At 38.5% G+C, this 13,060-nt stretch overlaps 2 protein-coding genes across 5 annotated transcripts in view; one reads left to right on the plus strand and one right to left on the minus strand.

Annotated features, from left to right (window-relative positions):
• Positions 1-10,899, plus strand: part of fam185a (family with sequence similarity 185 member A) — an 86,395-nt gene extending 75,496 nt beyond the window's left edge. For 2 of the 4 annotated variants that reach the window (XM_043713827.1, XM_043713826.1), the window contains 2 exons: positions 6,919-7,053; positions 8,013-10,899. In XM_043713827.1, the coding sequence (XP_043569762.1) occupies positions 6,919-7,053; positions 8,013-8,128 (251 nt within the window). In that variant the 3' untranslated portion in view covers positions 8,129-10,899. The other 2 variants (XM_043713830.1, XM_043713831.1) reach the window with 2 other exon arrangements.
• Positions 10,900-11,449: 550 nt separating this feature from the next.
• fbxl13 (F-box and leucine-rich repeat protein 13) overlaps positions 11,450-13,060 on the minus strand; it is a 314,516-nt gene continuing 312,905 nt past the window's right edge. The window contains exon 24 of the mRNA XM_043713824.1: positions 11,450-11,653. Within this exon, the coding sequence (XP_043569759.1) occupies positions 11,527-11,653 (127 nt within the window). The 3' untranslated portion in view covers positions 11,450-11,526. The remainder of the gene's footprint in view (positions 11,654-13,060) is intronic.

Genomic DNA, 13,060 nt, shown 5'->3' on the forward strand with positions numbered 1-13,060 from the left:
CAATTATGTGGTGTATCCTGCAAGAATCAACTTCACGGAAAAGGCATAATTCAATGTACCAGGCACGCGGAGTTATAAAATGTGATTACATAAACTTTCAAGATTGCAATTGACAGCAATCCAGTTTCTGATACAAAGTCACAATCTCTATATAACAAACAGTACTGCATTCCACCCCATTGTACAGCCTCATACACAGGAAAAAGATATCTCCCAGTTACTCCTGTTATAGAGTCATTGGGTATTACAGCATGTAAACAGACCCTTCTGTCCAACCAGTCCATACCGAACATAATCCCAAATTAAACTGCTTGCTGCTGACCCATATCCTTCCAAACCTTTCCTGTTCATCTACTTATCCAAACGTCTTTTAAATGTTGTATCTGTGCTCGCATCCACCACTTCCTCTGGAAGGTCATCCCACATGTGTAAAAAAAAATTGCCCACATGTCTTTTTAAAATGTCTCTCCTCTCACCTTAAAAATATAACCCTTAGTCTTGAAATCCTCCACCCTAGGGAGAAGATACTGACCATTAACCCTATCTTACCCCTTATGATTTTCTAAACTGCTAAAAGGTCACCCCTCAACCTCCTATGCTCCAGTGAAAAAAGACCCAGCATATGCAGTCTCTCCTTATATCTCAAACCTTCCACATCCAGCAACATCCTAGTAAATCTTTTCTGAACCCTCTACAGCTTAATAATATCCTCCCTTTAACAGGATGACCAGAACTGTATTGTGTAAGGCATTACCCATTTTCCCCCCTTTCAGTCTGCAGACACGGTTCCCCAGCTATTTCGCTCATCAAGATGAAAATTCTACTTATGGTCATCTGCTAAGGTGGCTTACAGGAGACTTTATCTTTCTTTCTTTCTTGTGAGCCTTTCCCTGACGTTTAATGCTCAGAAAATGGAAGATTTGAAATCATGCAAGCCACTGTTACAGCCGAGGTATGGTGTAGATGTAGAAAGAATAATTCCCCTTGTGGGAGACCAGCCCCAGAGAGCATCATCTCAGAATAAGGAGTCACACACCTGAAACAGAGATAAGGAGGATTTTCTCAGAGGCTAGTGAATCAATGAAACTCTTTACTGCAGAGGTCTACAGAGACTGTGTCTTTAGGGTGAGTGAGACAGATTTTTAATCATTAAGAGAATCAAAGGTTACAGGGAAAAGGCTGGGAAATAGAGTTGAGGATTATCCGATCAACCATGATCTCATCAAAAGGTGAGACAGACTCGTTGGGCTGAATGGCCTACTTCTGCCCTTCCTGATTCCTGAAGAAGGGCTTATGCCCAAAACATCGATTCTCCTGCTCCTTGGATGCTGCCTGACCTGCTGCGCTTTTCCAGCAACACATTTTTCAGTTCTGCCCTTATGTCTTATGGTCTTAAAATAGACAGTGCCATTTCACAGTCCCTTAAATACTACTGAGTCATTTCACTTCTCAACAGATTAAACCTTATTTTTGTTTAGTTTTTCTCGGTATGAGGGCATCAAGCCACTCCACCCTCCTCTCTGACCTATCAACTCCATCCCCACCTCATTCACCTGTTGTACTCTTTGCTACCTTCCCTCACCCTCCTCTCTGACCTATCATCCTCCATCCCTACCCCCATTCACCTATTGTACTCTATGCTACTATCTCCCCACCCCCACCGTCCTCTCATTTATTTCTCTACCCTTCAGGCACTCTGCCTGTATTCCTGATGAAGGGCATTTGCCCAAAACGTCAATTTTCCTGCTCCTCGGATGCTGCCTGAACTGCTGTGATTTTCCAGCACCATACTAATCCAGAATATACCTAAGCTGGCCTATTTCAGTAAAAGTACAACACTGGTATCTACCAGAAAATATGGAAAACTGTCCAGTTATATCCTGCACACAAAAAAAAACAGGACAAATCCAATCTGGCCAATTATTGCCCTATCAATCTAGCCTTGACCATCAGTAAATATATGAAAGGCATCATCAGCAGTGCTGTCAAGCAGTACCTGCTCAACAATAGCCTGCTCACTGACCCCTAATCTAGCTTTCACCAGTCCAGCTAAGCTTTTGATCACATTAAAGGTTTGGATATATCTCCCCAATTCTCCCACTGTCAATATCCTTGGGGGTTGCCATTGACTGGAAACTGTACAAGATGCTCCATATAAATATATTGGCTATAGAGCAGGTCAGGAGTTCGGAATCCTGCAGTGAATAACTCGCCTCCTGATTCCCCGGATGGTAGACATAGAGAGAATCTTACATTACATCACATCGATCAATGTAGCATGCAAGTTCAGTAGTTTATGATAAGGTATAGCAGATTTAAAACAGGGGGTGAGGAAAAATTACTTCTCTCAAAGGGTCCTGAATCTGTGGAATTCATTGCCCCAGACTGTTACGGATGCCAGGAAAATAAAAAAAATTTTAAGGAGGAGATCAGTTTTTAGTTAGCAATATGTTGATGAGTTTTGGAGAGTGAACAAAAAAGTGAAGTTTAAGCTGAAATGAGATCAGCTGTGATTATATTAAATGGTAGAACAGGCTTGAGCGACTGAATTGCCCACTCTTGCTCCTAGTTCTTAAGTTCCCAAGGGCAGCTAGGGATGGACAATACATTGGTCATGCTAATTGTCCATAGTGTGTAAGGATATGTAGTCTAGCTGGATTAGCCATGGTAAATGCGTGGTTACAGGGATAGGATGGGGAGCTGGGTTTGGGTCGGATGCTCTTCAGAGGATCAGTGTAGACTCATTGGACCAAAGGGCTTCTTTCCCCACTACAAGGAATCTAAGTGGGTGAGCTTATTAATCAAGGAGCAACCTTGTACTGAAGATGTCGGAGCCTGTACTGAAAATAACAAATGCTGGAGATCACAGCGGGTCAGACATGGAGAGAGAGCAATCTAATGTTTTGAGTCTAAATGACTCTTCATCAGAGCTCTGATACAGAGCTATCTAGACTTGAAATGTTACTTTGCCCTCTCCATGGATGCTGTCTGATCCAAGGTTATTAAATGGATATTTTGCATCAGTATTGACAACGAAAAGGATGTGCTAGACCGTCAATCTTGGAATATGTTGATCTTCTAGAGGATTTCAATATAAAAAAGGTATTGAGTGATTTGAAAAATATTTAAGTTAGACATTGAGGTCCCCCAGAATTCTGAAGGAGGCAGGTGAGGAAATTACTGGGGCCTTGTATGAAGTTTTTGTACCTTTTCAGTCACAGGAGAGATTGGAGAGGACTAGAGATTAACTTGGGTTTTTCCTTTTAAGAAGGGCAACAGGGATAATCCAGGAAAATAGAGGCTGGTGAGCCTCATCTCAGTAGTGGGGAAATTATTGGAGAAGGCTCTTAGGGGTAGGATTTACTCACATTTGGAAAATTATGGACTTATTAATGATAGCATGGCTTTGTGTGGGCAAGATCTTGATTGAGCTTTTTGAGTTGTGGCTGTATAGAACATTCTTTAGGCCACATTTGGAGTATTGTGTACAGTTCTGTTTGCCACACTACCAGAAATGATGTGGAGGCTTCGGAGAGGGTGCAGATACGGTTGACCAGGATGTTGCCAGATTTGAAAGATATTAATTATGAGGAGAGATTGGTTTGTTTTCACATGAATGTGGAAAGATGGGGGGCAACCTGATAGAAGTTCTCAAAATTAGAGGCATGGATAGAATGGATAGTCGGAATCTTTCTCCCAGGGTAGAAATGCTAATAACCAGGGATAGAGGTTTAAAGTAATAGGGTAAAAGTTTAAAGGAGATGTGAGAGGCAAGTTTTGCACACAGAGGGTGGGAAGTGCCTGGAATGTGTTGCCGGAGGAGGTGGTGGAGGCACATACAATAGCAACATTGAAGAAGTATATAAACAGGCAAGGGAATAGGATTACGGACTGTATAGAGGCAAAAAGCCTTTAGTTTAGAAAGGTGTCATGTGTTGGTGCAGTCTTGGTGGGCTGAAGGACCTCTTCCTGTGCTGTACCATTCTTTATTCTTTATCCCCACAGTAACCACCATGGTTGGAGGTGCATTTTTAGGTGTGAGGGAGTTTTAAAATTAAACACTGGTGCTTTACAATTAAATAGTGCTGGACAGGCTGCTTGTAGTTGTGGCAGAATGTTTTTGGGTTGAGAACTTGGTGTGTGATTAGTCCAGCCATCTGCGTGCTTTTAGTGTCAACTAAAATTTCAACCAAAGTGTCAGCAGAAATGTTATTTCAATCACCAAACTGGAGCTAAAAACACTTGCTGGTTGAGAAGCTGCAGAGAGCCTGAAATTTATAGACTTAAGCCTGAACTGCTGTGATTTTCCAGCACCATACTAATCCAGAATATACCTAAGCTGGCCTATTTCAGTAAAAGTACAACACTTGCTGGTTGAGAAGCTGCAGAGAGCCTGAAATTTATAGACTTAAATCTATCTACACTGCTTCCAACTAACCCAGTACAAAGTAGAAATTAAATCTAATATTTATAGCTCAGCAACTGGCTCAACAAACTTATTGAACTGTCAAGAATTCCAGTGAATGTGTTTTTTTTTCTACTAGAAACTTAGTATTGAATGGTACTAACTCAGTCCAGTTTCAAAGTTAAAATTTCAGTTAAGTTTCTTTTAATATTTGTTCAGTTTTAGAATCCAGTTCTGTCATAATAGCATTCTTACAGTATATTCTCCTACTTCAAGGAAGTTAACTACAATTGGTGTAAAGCAATAAGATGACCTGTGACAATATATTTGGCTGGATGTGTTTACACTCTACTTGTACAATATAATTTCATTTCAGTAGAGGCAAAATACTGCAGATGCTGGAAATCTGAAATGAAGATTCTTGGAGAATGATGGAGAAACTCAGCAGGTCTGAGAGCATCTGAGATTGTTTCATCTGGGCCAGATCTGAGTTTCTCCAGCATACTTAAAAATGAGGTGTCAGCCTGGTGAAGCTACAAACCAGGACTACCTGCACGCCAAATAGTATAAGCAAAACGTGCTGGACAAAGCTAGGTGATCCCACAACAAATGGATCAAATCTAAGCTGTGCAGTTCTGCCACATCCAAACATGAATGGTAATGGACAATTAGACAACTCACTGGAGGAACAAGTTCCACAAATATCCCCAACCTCAATGATGGGGGAGTCCAGCACATCAGTGCAAAAGATGAAGCTGAAGTATTGCCAACAGTCTTCAGCCAGAAGTGCCAAGGGGATAATCCATCTTGCACTCCTCCACAAGCTCCTCCTAGTATCTCAGATGCCAGTCTTCAGACATTTTGATTCATTCCATGTGATATCAAGTAACAGTTTAGAGAAACTGGATACTGCAAAGGCTATGGGTCCTGCCAACATTCCAGCAATAGTACTGAGACTTGTGCTCCAGAACAAGCTCTTCCGGTACAATTACAACACTGGCAACTATTGAATAATCTGGAAGATTATCCAGGCATGTCCTGTATACACAAAGCAAGCCTAGCCAACTACCACACCATCAGTCTACTGTTGATCATCAGCTAAGGGAGTGGATGGTGCCACCAGCAATGCTAGCAAGCAATACCTGCTCAGCAATAACCTGCTCACTGATGCCCAGTTTGGATTCTGCCAGGGCCACTCTGCTCCTGACTTCAGTTTAGCCTTGGATCAAACAAAAAAAGCTGAATTCCAGAGATGAAGTGGAAGTGATGGTCCTTGATGTCAAGGTAATATTTGATCAAATATGTCATCAAAAACCTTTAGCTAAACTAGAGTCAATGGGAATCAGAGAGATGCTCTCAGATGGTTGGACTCGTACATTTCTGATAAGAAAAAGGTTGTGATTGTTAGTCACCACAGCTCCAGGACATCTCTGCAGGAGTTCCTCAGGGTAGTGTCCTAGGCCCCACCATGTTCAGCTGCTTCTTAACAAGCTTCCCTCCAACATAAGATCAGAACTGGGGATGTTCGATGATTGCACAATGTTCAGCACCGTTTGTGTCTTTTCAGATATTGAAGCACTCCATAACCAAATGTAACAAGACGTGGACAACATCCCAACTTGGAGTGAAAGTGGCAAATAACATTCACGACCTACAAATGCCAAGCGAATGACCATCTATACCAACCATTGACATTCAACGGTGTTGTCATCACTGAATCCTGCACTATGCACACTCTGGAAGTTGCCACTGACCAGAAACTGAACTGGATGAGCCATATAAATAGAGTGGCTATAAGAACAAATCAGAGACTAGGAATTATGCAGTAACTCACCTGACTCCCCAAAACATGTCCACTGTCTAAAAGGTATAATTCAGGAGTCTGATGGAATATTCCCCACTTGCCTGGATGAGCGCAACTCAGCAACATTCAAGGAGCTTGACGCTGACCAGGACAAAGCAACCCACTTGATTGGTACCAACCCCACATCCACAAACATTCAGTAATTCCACCTCAGATGCAGTGTGTACTGCAGAAATTCACCAAGGCTACTTAGACAGCATCTTCCAAACTCTCAACCAATTCCATCTAGAAGGACAAGAGCAGCGGATAATAAGAACACCACAACTTACAAGTTTCCCTCCAAGCCACTCACTATCCTGACTTGGAAATATATCACTTCTTTCACTGTCATCTGGTCAAAACCCTGGAATTCTCTGTTTAACAGCATTGTGGGTCTACCTACAGTTTATGGACAGCACCAGTTTTAGAAAGTAGCTGACCGCCACCATATCAAGGACAACTAGGATTAGACAATAAATGTTGGCTCGGCCAGCAATACCATGTGTCGTGTGAACTGAAGAAAAAATTCTCTGTATTTGTTTCATGATATCGTTTCACATCGACTAGAGTATTGATAGTTTTAAGATGTATTTACATATGTTTTTACCTCTACGAAGTGTTTGTATTATTACTTTTTTGTTCATTCTATAACTTGTCTTGATCATGACAGGTTCTATCATGTTAAAATTGCCTAAAGCCATAAAAGCTGAGCTACAGCTATCTGGATCAATTGTGGAGATCAGTCCTGAGATTCACCTGGATGACATTGATAATAGCACACAGCAAGATCACCAAACTGTTCACGGTAAGATGAATCTTTAGAGGAATATATCTAAATTTAGATGTGAAAAGAATTCTTCATATGCAGAATAACTTTAATTTAGCTTGAATTGTTGTCTTCTAACTTCTAGCAACCAACATGTTAGAAAATCTACCCTATTAAACACAGCATCTCACAGAATCCATTATTATTTGTTAGAATTTTAGCTCTGGAAATAAAGTGATGGTTTACTAAAGTATTTAATTGAAAATAAAAAGTTATATTATCCAAATTTTCAGTATTTATCATTTTTATTTGATTGGGATTCTGAAACTGATTTTTTTCAAATTCTGCTTAAGTTATATAATAACTTAATAAATTTAATTTATTCTGATCAATTTATTCAAATCATAATTTGTCTGAAATTATTTTTGCTTAATTGGAAACTGGTACTAACATGTATTCCACTGATTTTGTATGTCGTGTGCAAGTAAATTCTCAATGTTGCTAATTATCCAACTTCAAGATAAACTTATGAACATATTTAGCAGTTCAGGAAGCATCTGTGGAGAAGTTAAAGTTATCAATCTGAAATATCATTTCTCTGAACACACGTGTTGCCTAATCTGCTGAGTTTTCTCAGCAATTTATTTTTATTTTACATTTCCAGCATTTGCATATATTTTTGTATAAATGTAAACTAGGTTTTGAAGTATTTCATTTTATTTTGTCAAAATTACTTTATTTCTAAATTACAAGTTGTAAAAATAAATATACACAGGTTATATTTTATGATATTTCTAAAAAAATGTCAATGATGTAAACCATTGAAAATGTTTTTTAAACAGAACAATGACTGTAAAATACAGCAACTTGGGAACAGGATAGTTGGATGAGGTTTGCAAAAAAATGTCTTGCAGAAGGAATAGATTGTGTCAACACAAATGTATTATACGGTGAAATATGAATTCAGTAAGTAATACATTTTTCCCCTGGGATTTCAGCTTTTCTGAATGGTAAAGGAGAAGGTGCTCATTTAATCAAGGCTCAGGCAGTGCGTGGTATGCTGAACATTAAAAGCTGTAGTTGGATTGACACTCTGAAGCTAAAGTCATTATAATAAATCTGTACTAAAGCAAATGGATTTTTGTTTCCTCCATATCGATGAGTTGTGAGTTTCCATGTATTGTTATTAGATGTGTTTTTGCTACTTTATTTCACTTGTAAAGAAAATTATTTTAATCATGTTCATGTCATCATAATTTGTCATACATTGTTCAGAAATTATCTGTAACTGATTAATTGTCAATTTTTTGCCAATTTTTAGGCATTTAATTTTATAGAGCATTTAATTTCTTCAAATAAACATAGAGTATTAATCTAATAATAGAATGTAATGGTCAGTCACTTTTTGTGTAATCACAACCTTGACCTATTCTATAATTTTAGTAACCTGTAATAAATTAATTACCACAAAATACTTACCATCTTATGCTATGTTGCAGATTAACTATTGAAATAAATGCTGCATGCTTGTTTGATCTTTAACAAAAGTTAAATATAAATATGCAGATTGCTATTTGTACATGACAAATGTATTTGAGTTACGGAAACCTGTCCAAAGGGGACGTCTCTTTTTTAAAAAAAAACCTGGCACTAGCAAAAAATTGACACTTAGTAACTGTCCCAAATAACCAATTTAGTAATCAATAAAGCTGTACCTTTAGCATGGACACTTCCAAATAATGAATTACAATCAACCTTCACTGCACAAAGACTGTTTACAACATAAATCACTAGGTAAATAAAAGTTGCAATTGATGGGAAAAAAACATGGTGTCTGTAGAATGGAGATTTCTATACTGGCTGAGACATAATACCTTGCCTGCTTTTGTTCCAGGATTAGAGTGGTTCCTCTGCTTTTAGGGATCATGGATAAACACAGTATTCTAAAAAGCCAGGGCCTGTGCAAGCATAGATTTTTCCACTCTCTCCTTGCTTTATTGCTATTATCTGAAATGAGACATTGGTCTCTGGAGCATTATCTCTGAAGGCCAGGGAACTTATTTGATGATGATGGTAAATTACAAGTTGATTATTGCACTAAATTTCCTGCTCTTCCCCTACACTCTCCCCTCCCCCAAAAATAATCATGGCAGGGGATTATGACTGAAGCAGGAGTGGGCTGGAGGTTCAGAAATTGAGAGGAGTGGCATATAGGAGAGTATGAAATCAGGGTGTTTCTGAAATCAGCAGTGAGAAGAGATGGACATTGAGCCTGATGCTTTGGGAATAAAAGAGGACTAAGAATTAGGATATGGGGACTGAAGTGGGTGAGGGTTGGGAGAATCTAGTAGGAGAAAGTGAGGACTGCAGATGCTGGAGATCAGAGCTGAAAAATGTGTTGCTGGAAAAGCACAGCAGGTCAGGCAGCATCCAAGGAGCAGGAGAATTGACGTTTCGGTCATAAGCCCTTCTTCAGAATGTGGTAGGATACCATTATTGTTTGCAGAGCCAGTAGCAACCTGTAAGGTGCAAGAATAATAAATGGACGTAGAATCATCTTGAACTGAGGGTTTTTATTTACACAGTAGGATCCTTCACCATGTGTAGCAATTGAACTCACAACTTAAGTTTAATTCTATGGGGGATGGTAAAAAATATTTGACAAGGAAGAATATAAAAGAACTAGGAGAAGCTAGTAGTTTGGTTTCAGAAGGCCTCCTGGGTTCTTGGAACTTGAACAAGACTGATGAAGTGAAATCAAGCAAAGATCCTTAAATGTAGGGGACCCACATAATAGGTAACATAATAGTTGTGGGTGATTGTGCATTGCATTGTCCAGCTAGTTGGCTACTCTAAGCAGAATGCCCTTTAAACTTTAGCATGCTAACCAGTATACCACCCCTCTTCAAGTAATGGTATCCGCTTTGTATCCATTCCTATCAAACCTGATCAAGTATTTCTAATTTAAGTAGTATTAAATACAAAGAATAGAAGCAATTTTTGAGGAAAGTTCCGGTCTGTGAACAAGCAACAATTGTGATGCATATGCTGAGCCAAATTAATCCTACCAAAAACAGGTTGGCAGACTAAAGTAGGGAGAAAGGAAAACTGCAATTGGAGGATCATCTATTCCATCCCAAGTGTGATAGACTTGGGTGCGCTAACTCCACCACTCCCTCACTTTAAACATTAACAGCACACAGAGGACGAGAGGTGCATTTCAGAAAGGGGTATGCCATTAAGCCCCCGATTGGCCGGGACACTTCCAGTTACTCTAGTCGTGCAATTGTTGACTTTGTGGTATGCAAGCTGTCAGTGCAGCAATGGATCTTAAGATCGTGACTGTTTCAATGGAAAAGTTGACAATCAACTCGGAAACCCAATGAAAGAGAATGCAACTGTGATCAAATCCAGAATTCAATACAATCCCAAGTGAGTCTGAAAGAAAGAACAATTGTTGCAGTCAGCACTGAATATTTAGTTCCTCTTAGTTCAAATTGCACAAATGACCATTTTGAAACTGAGACAACCAGGTGCAGATTCCTGGCATGTCTCTGATTTATGGTTTCATATATTATCATATTCAATTTTCATCCTACATCTTTTGACAGTTGCTTTGAATTTGAACTAAATTTACTTATTAAAGAGAAATTATTTCCTCCTGTGCGTTAAAACATGTTCCGCTGATTAATGGTTGCAACATATTTTGGGGCGTTCTGAACTTGTGAAAGGTGCTGAATAAAAATGCAGATATTTATTTTTGTTACAGTTTTTCTAATTTAAATGCATCAATCTAATTTCACAAGAAAACTGTTGTTATTGAATAATTGTCATTTTGAAATACGAATATCCAAAAAGTAGTTTAAATAAACTTTTTCAAACTGATTTAGCAGTACTTTGAATAAACTGTTGCAGTGAAATGTACGTTTCATTCGTAAAATTACCTTCATATGTCATGAAGTGATGTATATAAGCCAGTGTTGCACAAATTAAACTTTCTAACTTAAAAGAGCGCACACATATTTTTTGAACAAAAATATCACAGTTAAAAATCTATAATATTCAACTGTAAAATTTAGATGGAATGCATGACATGCATCATTGGTTATCATATCTAGATTTTTTTGATTATTTTATTCAATTCTTGACTTCCTGTTTTTGCAACGATCATTCCACTATAATTGAAGCACTAGTATAACATTGTGCTATCTATCCTTGTTACAAAAAATCAAATACCAGAGTTAAATATTTGAAAATAACTTGACTGTTGGTACAAAACTTTAATTATAATATTTTGTGTATGCGAATTAAGATGATTTCTGTAATCAATCTGGTCTTCTGTCAATAACAAATGCAATCTCATCTTCGATTTTTAATTGTGAAATTTATTTTTTGTTCCACAAATAATCAAAGTAATTGTTAACGGTTACACCTATAGATTATTAAAAGTAAACATTCTTATATATAGGAAGTAGATTTCTGACAAGCTTAACAATTTGATGATTAAGCATTTTATGTCTCTTCATCTTCCTTTTTAGTGACCAGCTCATTCCCTTTGTTATCATATCCAAACCATAATGGTGGGTTCTCGTCATTGTATTCCAAATGCTGAACATTGGTTACTGCTTTGACAGCTTCTCTAAATTAAAGAAATAGAACATTATTAGATGCAATAAACAAATGCTTCAGTAAACTTTGTAATAAATTAAAAAGATAGAGGGAAAGAGAGTGGAAGACCATTTTAACTTTACTGTTTTCGACCATGAAACACATTGCAGTGTTAGAAAAGCACAGCAGGTCAGGCAGCATCCGAGGAGTGATCGTTGACATTTCAGGTGTAAGCCGTTCATCTGGAATGTGCTTATGTCCGAAGGGTTTATGCCCAATACATTGATTCTCCTCCTCTTCGGATGCTGCCTGACCTGTGCTTTTCCAGCGCCACTGTTTTTGACTCTGACTTCTCCAGCATCTGCAGTCCTCATTTTCTCCAACATGTGTTTCATGTAGGCTGATGCAGTTGCGAAGAGAACTCTGGGTGGTACTTTATCTGTTTTTACTACATTACAGTGAACAACTCAATTTTAGAACACCTTTAGTGTACAGAATTTCTGTTAGGGTGCTGGGGAAAATTGTACAGTTTTTAAAAATAAAGTGAAACCATCTGCACACTAAAGTAACAGCTGATCTCCTTCCATTCTACCACCATCAAAGCTTTATTTTAAACTATACTTTGCACTAATCATCTTTTGGGATGATTTTGTACTGTGGACCTACATGTAACTTGAAATTGATTTAACTGTGCAGATGTATTTTGAAGTAAGCCTTTGCACACATCTCATTCATGGCATGCTTGTTCTGTGGCCTACATTTTGGTCACCAAGTATCTATGTATACTTTGAATAGGTCAGGCAAGTAGTTGAAAAAATGCCAGTTTCAGCTACCACATTACACTAATGACAGTAAGTATCATGATTTAGCAGGTCTCTTATTGTAGAAGATTGATTTTCTTGACTTGCTTATGGAACAGTATTTCAGGAGGTTCCAGTTGTAAAGGTAGTTGGTTGAGGACCCCTGTGAGGCTTCCTGAGGAATACCTCCCATCCACTGATCCTGCAGTCATGCTAATGCAAGTGACCATCATGTCCACCGTTTATGCTTGTCAAGGGGAACCTATCAGAGTGTCTTAACCATTTACAAATATGTCAGGCAATAGCCCAAATTTAAGGGATGGCTATTTTGGAACAAGAAAAGCCAAGATCTCTCAGTAATTATGACACTTTAAGAATTCCATCACTCTGCAGGAGAATGAATACAAAAGCAGCTGCCACATCAAGAAGTATCTTATACAGCAGATAATTAGGATGTTGAAAGTCAGGGTCAGATACTTTGACAGGTCTAGAAAATAGCTTAAAAATGTGTTGCTGGAAAAGCGCAGCAGGTCAGGCAGCATCAAAGGAGAAGGAGAATCGACATTTCGGGCATAAGCCCTTCTTCAGGAATGAGGAGGGTGTGCTAAGCAGGCTAAGATAAAAGGTAGGGAGGAGGG

This window comes from Chiloscyllium plagiosum, chromosome 23 (genome assembly GCF_004010195.1).
Source record: "Chiloscyllium plagiosum isolate BGI_BamShark_2017 chromosome 23, ASM401019v2, whole genome shotgun sequence".
NCBI lineage: Eukaryota > Metazoa > Chordata > Chondrichthyes > Orectolobiformes > Hemiscylliidae > Chiloscyllium > Chiloscyllium plagiosum.